The sequence below is a fragment of the Aulostomus chinensis genome, chromosome 20 (assembly GCF_037954235.1).
Source record: "Aulostomus chinensis isolate RoL2024-O1b breed Wild chromosome 20, RoL_Achi_v1.0, whole genome shotgun sequence".
Taxonomy (NCBI): Eukaryota; Metazoa; Chordata; class Actinopteri; order Syngnathiformes; family Aulostomidae; genus Aulostomus; species Aulostomus chinensis.
In genome coordinates, this window is record NC_141339.1 from 14,447,556 (window position 1) to 14,458,037 (window position 10,482).

General features: G+C 41.3%; 2 protein-coding genes across 7 annotated transcripts in view; one reads left to right on the top strand and one right to left on the bottom strand.

Moving 5' to 3' along the window:
• Window positions 1-916: 916 nt before the first annotated feature.
• On the bottom strand, window positions 917-7,282 carry epm2a (EPM2A glucan phosphatase, laforin). The gene is made up of 4 exons (XM_086190282.1): window positions 6,738-7,282; window positions 6,020-6,194; window positions 2,212-2,456; window positions 917-1,576 (listed from the first exon to the last, which is right to left on the bottom strand). The coding sequence occupies exons 1-4, from the start codon at window positions 6,982-6,984 to the stop codon at window positions 1,293-1,295; spliced, it is 951 nt and encodes a 316-aa protein (XP_086046408.1). The 5' UTR covers window positions 6,985-7,282; the 3' UTR covers window positions 917-1,292.
• Window positions 7,283-7,626: 344 nt separating this feature from the next.
• The window catches only part of grm1a (glutamate receptor, metabotropic 1a), a 60,204-nt gene continuing 57,348 nt past the window's right edge, over window positions 7,627-10,482 (top strand). For all 6 annotated transcript variants that reach the window (XM_086190078.1, XM_086190080.1, XM_086190079.1 and 3 more), the window contains exon 1: window positions 7,627-8,087. The gene's annotated coding sequence lies outside the window, so the exon portion shown is untranslated. The remainder of the gene's footprint in view (window positions 8,088-10,482) is intronic.

A 10,482-nucleotide genomic window follows, 5' to 3' on the forward strand; every position in this document is an offset into this window, starting at 1 on the left:
GGAAGCGCTGCATGAGTAAGTGCAAGCTAATGGCTTGCATGGACACTGCATAACAAGAAGCAACATAGAGTATCACCTTGGCACATTCTGGATATTTCTAATGTTTAGAATCCTTCCATATAAAAAGCACACACGGCAATTCACATACCGCTTAGAATGCAAGGATTTGTGGGAACCAGTGTTGGTGACAGGCAGATCCTGAAATGGAGGTGGACGACAGACAGTTTATAATATCAATTACTGACAGAAACATTGTGGAACAAAAATAACATGTCAACCATTTACATTGGCATTCAATAGGTGACAAACCCAAACACCCACGTACATACTGTTTATGCTCACATAATTACCCTCACGTCAGCCTCCTGCTCCTCTTCGCCGTCAAAAAAAGAGAACTTCACTCAGCTTTTTGTGAATATTTTTAAACTGATCCACAAGGATTTGCTCATCCAAGAACATGTGTGACTCAACACCCCCCCCCCCACACTCTCTCTCTCTCACTCAAACACGCACGCCCATCCCTTCTGACATCATCACAAGGTGCTGTCCTCTGCAGTAAGTTTCAACGGCAGTGATGGGGGATTCATAAGAATAATCTTTCCGTCTTAAAGCACTGTGTAAACCCACATTTCCACCTCCAATAGCAGTCTCGGCAAAAAAGAATATCCAATTATCCAATAACGTCTTATTATGTATGCATTGAAATTTTCTGGCAGGGTCGTTGATTTGGTAGGAGATGGGGTTGAATAGCATCTGTCGGATAAATAAATAAAAATTGAAAGTTACCACGCTCTGTAAGAGATCTAGGGCAGAGCTGAGATGTCAAATTAGAAATGCATTGGCAAGGCGTTCAATTTTTGAGAAGCATTAAGCCACCCCCCCCCCCCCAACCCTCCACCCCCACCACCACCACCACCACAAAAATAGAATAATCACACACATTAGCAACAGTGAAATAAACTTTAAGTGAAGCGCACAACAGTGGGATCTATTTACAATCTTGCTTTGAAATGAAAAATCTCATCTCCCATTCATGGCAGTTATCAAAATGTCAGCTCTATTCATTTATTAGAATCGAAAAAAGGGGGGCAGAACAAAAAGATCTGCCGTGAGGACATTCACAGAGAAACCATCCAAGTGCAACTGTGGATGCTAAATGACAGAGTTAAAAGCAAACTAATTGCAGCGATGGTGGCAGCCAGCAAACCTCCCTCTGGATATCAGTATTGTCTCACACAATTCCAAGAATAGCGAAGCAATAAATTCAAAACGTTTACATGGAAGGTTGTCTTTCATGCCTCTGGGTAAGAGATGGATGATCGCAGCCGTCCAAACTTCTGGGTGAAGTCCGCCTGAGCTTGGACTAAAGCCTCCTCATCTATGTACACTGCTGGCCTCCTCGCTACAACAAAGTACTGCACCTTCCTCAGGGTCCAGCCGAGGACGTACATGAGCAGGCCGCACACGGCTGCCGTCGACCTGCCCACTCCAGCGTTACAGTGAACATAGACGGTGTGGCCGTTCTCCAGGAGACCGTGAAGCAGGAAGACAGCCTGGGGAAGCATCCTGATCCGACCTGTAGAGGGAGGGGAAGTAAAAAAATAAAAAATAAAACAAATTCTGTAATCACATTAGATTGTGATGCATAGGGTACCAATACAAACAAATGGAAGTAAAATACACTAGGGAACAATCCCACAACCTCTCCTTGATTTGGTTGGAGTTACTGTGTGAAATAGGACAGTAAAATGGCAGGGCAGTCTTAGGGAATGGAGATACACCCATTACTTCAAAATTTGTTGTCGTATACAGGACAATCTGATGGTTCAAAATGACCAGGCTAGTAGAAACATCCAATCTCTTCCAGCAGCTGCGTTCTTCAGACACTACTGACCCTTGTTCTCATCATGACTCCGTTTTTGTAGGATAACTGTTAAATGAGCTAAAAATAAGTTGTTGATGTGATGAATAAGAAAAAAAAAATCCAATATATATTAAAACATTCTGACAAATTACCAGTCCACAAGCGTAATAAAGTAATTTAGTTTACATAAAGAGTACTCATTTTTTTGGAATAAGGTCCCTAACACTGCCAATACATACACGCCTAATTCCAGCACTGTCCAAGTGCATCTGCATCTGCCTCCACCTCCTCAATCTGACTTTTTATTTTACTGGATTCCATGTGGTGTTGTCAAAACATCTGCTTACCCTCAGTGCTCATGTCTGGTGTAGGCATCCACACATACACAAGACCACAGTCACTGTACAACTGCATCATGGTCTCTGGAGTCATAGCTTCCTCTGGACTCCTCCTGCAGTCGTGAGAGTTGTTCACCACGTCCCATTCAGTCTGGAAGTTCATCACCGCAGTAATGCCAAGTTCATGCTTCATCTTGACGGTCACGTGTTCCCTTTGGCGGGGGCAGCTGCCTAGCCAGATCCGTGGTAGCACCCTAGATTTTGGGGATGGGGTGGGGCGGGGGGTGGTTAGGACAGGTGAGGATTATCGGGTTACACAGAACAGAATGAATCTGCTTTTTTTGAAGGGAAATCTTTACATGAAGGTAGAGATGATGTAGCGTTCAACGAATAAAGCCTGACAATACTTGAAATGTGGCCCACATGCTGATACAGAGATTAGGGAGTAAAAAGTAAATGGAAAAAATCAAATGTTGATTGAGAGCCTCCTACCATTGATACCTGTTACTGGTAGCGTGACAGAGCCAGTGGTACACTGTTTAGATCTCAGCGGCTTATGTTCTGTTGATCACTGGTATCCTGTTTGGCATGGCGTTTTGTTTGAATCATCATTGGGGGAGCTGTTAGATTCCTCACCTGATCTTTTGGAGCCATTCCTTTTTATTTGTCATGCACATAATATCAAACATTGAGCATCAGCAGGATGAAAGCTTGCATACAGGTGAGCCCAGAGCTTTAGCCCTGCCTGCCTCTGCAACTTTTCATGGCGATGCGCCTTTGTTTGCATTCGATTGGCACAAGTAGCCTGAGTGATGAGCATTCCAAAAAAAAACCCAAACAAACAAAAAAAAGAGCCCACCACAGTGTAACCACATAGGCCTGTTGTACATCCTCATGAAGCAAGCGTCATTTGAACCTGAGAGTCGTTCAAAAGAACCTGATCATTTGCACTTGGAACATCACGACTGCCACAGTATTCACGTATCCTGCTGGGCAAACTTCACGATGTCATAACACCATTTCTAAATGCTCCCAATTGTTTTACACATATAACAAAAGTTTTCTTAACGGTACATTTCAGATAACGCAGACCATGATGGGCCGATACCAGCTGATAAGACTGTGGCTAAAATCATATCATAATCAATTAAAAAAAAAAATGTAGCAGTTGTGTTTTATTGATTTCTTGTACCTCGAAATTTCCTTTCAGTGCTCATTCCATCAACAACTTGATGAGGTGACGCATAAAAGAAAGAAAAGAAGGACTTGAAATTCTCCTTTGCCTGCTTTATTAAAGTTCATTTTAAAAATAGCCACATTACCTTAAAAAAAAAAACATCTCTGCTAGTCCCTCTTGTTCATTTCTACAGTAATAAAAACGTAATTAAAATAAATGCTGTATGACCCTTTGGCTGCCTGCCCTCTGAATATAAGCATGAGCGATGAGGTTGCTGCTAGGGAGTGAGTTAAAAGTCTTTTGAATCATGTTATGAGTAACTGCAGAGGTGAGTGTGCATGATACTGGGAGCTACCCAGATACAAGGTCTTAAAGACTCATTTAAAAAGCTATTAATAGGCAAGATACAAGGGCAGAGTGCTTCCCAACCAACTCAGGTCACTGACATAAGCCTTGTTAGGTCCTCGGACACAAATTAAAACCTGATGGCATCAGCCGAGCTTGCATTCTTATGCAGGCTATGTGCTAAGTGCCGACGGGGTCCCCCCTTGTGTCTGGTATACAATGACACTGCATATGTGCCTTCAAATGATAGGTTAATTAAGCACGCAAGAGATGTTAGATGTCTCTACTTGGCATCATCATGTCGTTAATACAAATTTAATCCAAGCATGAGTATGCATCTCCCAAGCTATCACAAAGTTATTTAGCCTCAGATGACTCCAAATTTGAATTCATTTACATAATTGTCCAGGCATGTCACGGCTGCCCATGTTTCCACATTGCTTTTGTACCTTAAGGCCTCTAGTTAAGCGCTAGATGTGGTTGGAGGCATTCTATTTTTGGGTTGTCCATCTTTACCTTTTACTCCTCAGCCCCTGAAAGAGATACTTCATCCAAAAAGGATTTTTTGCCTTTCAAATACTCACAAATAGATTTCTAGAGCTCATGAAGATGGTCCCCCCCCCCCTCCCGCATCACTTCTTTGTTATACAAGAAGGCAGAAAGAGCCAGCCACATATATTTGACTTGAAGCTACAGCAACTGAGGGTCACAGCTACAGGAACAAAACAACAGCAAAACTGCTCAAAAACCTTTAACAGGCTCTCAAGCAGCATGTCCAGTGCTGCCCATGTCTTCTTTATCCAGCCATATTCTCAGTAGTCACCAGCAATCAAGTGAAAAAGAGCGGAGGAGTCGGCTGAGCTGAAGGCACCAGCTGGCTGTGCTCAGGACAAATGGGCACAAGCGCCAAACTGGAGAGGAACAGTTTATTTGGTTTTAGGTCGAATCCAAGTGTTTGTGGATGACTGAGAATACGGCTGGACACAGAAGATGAGGATTACACCAGACGATGCGCTTTGAGAGTTTGATAACAAATGATTGCGGACAGTTTTGCCTAAGTACTCACAAATAAGTGTCTTTACCTCAAGATTTTTTTTTCACCTCCTGCTGTCATGTCTTTGTGAGTCTAGAATGTAGGAAGAGCCAGCCACACATAGTTGAAAAGAAGCTAATGGCGCTAAAATCTCACAAACTTTCATTCTGACAGGGCAGTGTGACAAGAAACTTAGCCATACTGTGAAATCTTTGCCAGATTTCATATTAGAATGTGGCCTAATTCGATTTTTGCATTATGAATATATATATATAAATAAATGTGTGAGATAATATGAAATGGAAATGAGCATATCTGAAATCTGTGGGTAGGATATGAAAAAAGAAGCTAATACATTCCTTTTTCAAAAGAAACAATCAGACTTGGAAATTCATTTGGCCCTGGTGACCTCATTAATTTCCTTGTATTATTAAATTTGATTCACACATCAGATTTCATATGGCAAATGCAGAAACTTCTAATGAGCACCGTATTTCATTTTGGTGATTTTTAAGTGAGGAGGTGCAGTGACGGATATTTCAAGAGGATTCATGTGTGTTATTTTGCAAGATTTTTTTTCATCAGAAACAATAGACACAGAGTAAGGAATACATCCATTTCTTCTTGACTTAAATCAATTCAGGAAACCCTTAAAGGGATAGTGTGATATTTAAGAAATGAGCACGGATGAGGAGACGTGAGGAGATTATTATCTGCCTGTATCCTCACACCTTATGTTTTTTGTGTCTGCCTTTGGACTTCTCTCTGTGTACCAAACCTCATTTTTGCTGCACTACTGTATCTTTGAGTCAAGCCTTTGGGTCCATTTCCTGTCTAGTTTCCATGAGTTACAGTTTCAATTGCAATCCTATGGATTTCACATGTAATCCCATAGAATTCCACTTCAGGGGTTTCTATGAACTGTAGTCTGAGCCCCCCCTCCCCCTAGTGGTGGAGAAGAGCATGGCAGTTGTATTGAAGAATCACAGGAGTAACTTTTTTTGGATCATTAATTTGAATTATTGAATGATCTATGTTAAAAAAGACACAACCATGAAATAATTGCTTTTGTATGTGTATGAATGCATGTGCCTGTAACTTAATGTGTTTTCACATGTTAATTTAGTGCAGTTTTTCTAAAAACATTGTTTGAATTATGCAAATTAAATCCTCTTTTCAGTTGAAGGTCTGATCAACAATGCAGATTCATGACTCACCTTGTTTTCATTGTATTATACTATGAGGCTATTTCATACGAATACCTGGAAAGATGTATGGCCTTCTGACCAGCCACGCTGAAGTAAAAATTGGTCGTGTGTTTCATTTCATCTGTGTGGCCTGTTTCTTCTATCCAGTGACCGATCGGGTGGCAGTACACATTATCCACCACATTCCTGTCGTCATAAGAACAGCATCTGTCGTGGTGTGGACCATTGCCTGATGACAAGAAGAAAAAAAGCAGTCATAGTATTAACAGTTAAAAAAAAATAGTGGTGGAAAGTAACTGTTTAGGTTGGTCTTGGGCTACATAAAATACATTAAAACTCAGATTTATCTATATTTATATGTATCCTTTATATTTATTTTTTAAATAAAAACACACTCAGGTTTTTAAATGCAGCATTATTATAAACAAGGCAAAAGTTTATTAAGTAGTAAGGATATTTCTACTTGCAATGAATCTATAAATAAATCTAGCTTTTGTTCTCTTTAATGGTTTTGCAGCAACTGCAATATTAACTTGGTATTTTATCACTGTAGTGGACTTCTAGTGAAGTTTTCAGTACTTGTACTCCACTACGCACGTATGAGCAATGAAAGCAGTACTCTACCGCCATCATGTGGTGGTTAGTACGCATTACGCCTCACTGAATCAAACATGGAGTTATTTTCGTCTTGCATTTGGTTTTAAACACGACAGCAGTGGCATAAACCTGCGGCGTGTCAGTCAACAGTGAGCGACATCTGTCTTCCAGATACCTTCCCACACATACGAGCCCCCTACTCTTTTGATGAACTTGAACCACAGTGTATCTCTGAACGGCTCCGCCAGCTGCACGTCACCGATCCACAGACACGGTTCATGCGGCGACACGAAGTTCTGAGAGGCCCTCATCTGAACCGCTCTGCTCGGGTCCCATTGGCCCATTTCTGCACGTGAGCCCAAAACAAAAACCTCCACATCCGATGAGTCCGGAGTGAGAATGACGCCGAATCTAAATAACATTGTTGACCAGCGAAGATCTGACGTCCTGGATCGGTTGCTACGACCGCTCCGTGGTCTAAAAATACGCTCTTGTGGAGGATGACGTAGCCCAGGCCAGCGCGAAGCAAAGCGGGTCTCAGAACACGACTCCCCACTTTGTCAAAATTACCAGGTACCAAACACCTAAAACCAAAGGCGACCCCATTGGTGGCGTTCTGTATAGAAAACCCCCTCCGCCCGAGGTGAAGATGATTCTTTTCTAAAGTAGTTATGGAGTACTGGTATTTAGCTTGAGTATTTCGATGTTTCCATATTGACACTAAAGAGCAAAGGGAGCAGAGGCCAGAAAGCACAGACCACCGTTCCTTGTTTTAATGGAAAAGTACAGAAGGGGGGGGGGGGGGGGGATTTCTAACACACACACACACACACACACACACACACACGAAAAAAATATTGAAATAAAATTGATTATGTGAAGTATGTGTGTATTTGTTTGCGAATTCGGCAGCTCTCGTTGAAAATAAACAAATTCACATAAAATAAATTAAGCCTGAGTCATGCATTTTAATTTGCAGACTACTTGTACTGTTTATTGTTTTAGATTTATTCTTTATAATTAGGGGCACCTAACCGTTGTCTCGCACGCGCTTTGTCCGTCAGGTATAGAGGGGGAAAAAAAAAACCCGGATGCCGAGGGAGGTCCAGCGGCGGCACCTTGCTAGGCTTCTCAGCCAGAGGAGTTACTTGGCGGGTATCTCTGCCGGCGTTGCGGGAGCAATTAGCTTGGTTCACTGGCAGTCAGAGGGGTAAAAGGCGGGTAATTTTACCGCCGTGGGCAGTTTTACCAGCAGCTAGACCAGCAAAAAGCAGGTATCTCCTCCACCGTCGCGGGAGCATTTAGCTCGGTTCACCGTCAATCGGAGGAGCTACTGGTGGGTAGCTAAGCTGCCTCCGCGGCAACAGCTAATTCGGCTTGGTCAACTGGCAGCCCACGAAGCAAAAGGCGGGTACTTTGACTACCCTGGTGGGGGCCGCTAGCCTTATCCAGCTACAGCTAGCTGAACCAGCAGAAACCCACCACATCGGGAGCAGCTGGACAGGTTCAACAGCACCAGGATGAGGTACCTTAATTTGTATCCACTCTTGTTTTACTAATTTTATTTTTTTTTTAATCAAAGTAAAAAAATATCATTCACTCATGAAACTTTGTCATTGTCAGAAAAGCAGGGTGTTTGTCGTGAATGCATATGCCTGAGGACATACTAGACCTGTGTGAAGTGTTGTCAAACCCACAGTTAAAGCCCATGTTTAAGGCATCTCTGTGTGTTGTGTTGTCTGAAATAATCTTGAATTATTGCCAAACATGTAGTGATGTCATTTGTTTTTAGCTGAAGTTGAGGCCTGCGTAAGCCCCACGCATGGTAAGTGGGCAGTTGCAGTTGGGGTGATGGTGATAAATCGATATGCTAGTTTATGACAATATGTACATTTGCAACAACTCACGAATCAAGTAAATTGTTTGTCAGTTTAAATTCGAAGTAGGTGCGCTTGGGCAGACATGGTGAGAGAGAGACACCAGACAGACTCACTTCTGCCTCAGAGTTAGATTTATTGACATTCATGTTCTCAGTCGTGTTTGTGAAATGTCATGGTTGTTCTGGGCTGAATTATGTCAATTTCAACTAATGTGACAATGAATGAACAGTTGTATGGACGTGTCTAATGGAGACTGACCTTTTATTCATGCAAAATCTGTCATTAACACCTGGCCAGTAAGGGAACAGGCATCTAATTGGCACTCTGTTATCAAGTGGAATTTTAAATAAATGCCTATTTTTAATTTGGTGATTTAACATATCTGTTATTGGATCATTGGCCAGTATGTATTGTCCCACATGGCATGTTTTCAGCCCTGTGTCGTGGTACCTGCACTCACTTGGTCATCCCTCCGCTCCCATATTCATTTTGCCTTCCCCACTTACCATCTGATTTACTAAGTAAGCACTGCTTGGATGCTATTCACCCAAAATATAGCATTCACTAAAATCCAATAAAAGCTGTGTGTCCTGAATATCTAGTCTGTTTTTACTAAACATTTATGTTTATCAAGTTCGAACCCTGGGGCCCCTCAACCAAAAGCCAAAGGGATTTTTCCATTGTTTTTTGAGATTATTTCCGAAATGTGATCAAAGAAAATATTCAAATTTTTACATTTTGCTCAGCAAGATAATCTTCATAGATGAACATACTTTTGTAGCTTATATACAATCTTTAGATGTAAAGTGCTTTGTGCTTATTAAGCTATACCAGATGCATGACTTTGCCAGCTACACTTTTGTTCTTCTCGGTGTCATTCAATGTCCTCTACAACCGCTTTAATACTGTTGAGCCACTTGTTAGCAACTGACACTGTCAAGACATGGCTTCAAAGTTCACGTGTGTATTATTTATGGACAAAATTCTACAGGAAAAAAAAATTCATTGTTCTGTGCTAACTAGTAGTCAGTTGTTCTCAGCTCCCAACTGCATGTACATGAGAAAGAATGGTATCATCTTTTGGTCTGTAGTCTGGAGGACTAATGAATTTAGTCTTCCAAAATATTGGTACATTTCTTTCAGAAGTGAAGCTTGCGTTTGCTGTTGTGTGCTTTTGTGCGTGTGTGTGTGTGAGAGAGAGAAATTTGTGCCTTGTACATATAGTTGCACGTTGGGTGGAGTAGATTCCCTCGGGTGGATGCACATCTCAAAAAAAACAACTAATCACTGCTTCAGAGATATTACCCTGACAAGCAAAAGTGTTGGCCAGCTATTTGTGGTCATTGAGTGTCATCTGCTGTAGAATTGTGGTATCTCATGTCATAAGTGTTGTGGAAGCATGATCTGATTGCCAAATAGTTTGATATACTTAAAATACCATGTTACCTCAATCTAAAGGGCCTGCAGATGTCAGCATTAGGAGCTTAGTACAACTTGCAAAAACTTTGTGGTGGAAATTTTTGTTGATTAAGGATAAAGTCAATGAAGAGTATTTTTCTGAGTTTAATTCCCACAAAATCATTTGCCAATACAATCGACACATGCAGAGATCACAAGTCTCCACAAGTTAAGGAGTAAGGAATACAGCAAAACAAGTACTTATGCTAACGCAGTTCAACCAAGTGTTTGCAAGTTTTACAAGTCATCTCAGCATATAGAAGTGCAGACAAATATTAGCCTTTCAAAAAGGATCAAAAACTGGTTTACTGGTAATGGATTGAATCACCAAGATGTTGGCCTATAGGTTGAGAATATATGATTTCAGCTGTAATGGTTTGCTATATTTGGATGCTGTTGAGCCACTTGGACTTATTCAGCCATCTTGAATGTTACCTCATCAAGGACCACAATGGAAACAAGTCAGACTTTTTTTCATGCTATCCTTGACAAGTTGTTTTGTTTTTATGTTTTTGTTTTTTTCCACAGTGACTGGCTTCACTTTTATGTCAAACTAAATACATAACTTAAACCATATATTTT

What these genes read in the sequence shown, in the direction of transcription:
- epm2a (XM_086190282.1), bottom strand. Translation starts at nt 6,984, where the DNA reads ATGTTATTTAGATTCGGCGTCATTCTCACTCCGGACTCATCGGATGTG. An exon ending in GGGCTCGTATGTGTGGGAAG is followed by an intron (nt 6,195 to 6,737) that starts GTATCTGGAAGA and finishes TCTTGTCATCAG; the next exon opens with GCAATGGTCCACACCACGAC. An exon ending in ACCAGACATGAGCACTGAGG is followed by an intron (nt 1,577 to 2,211) that starts GTAAGCAGATGT and finishes CTCCCTCTACAG; the next exon opens with GTCGGATCAGGATGCTTCCC.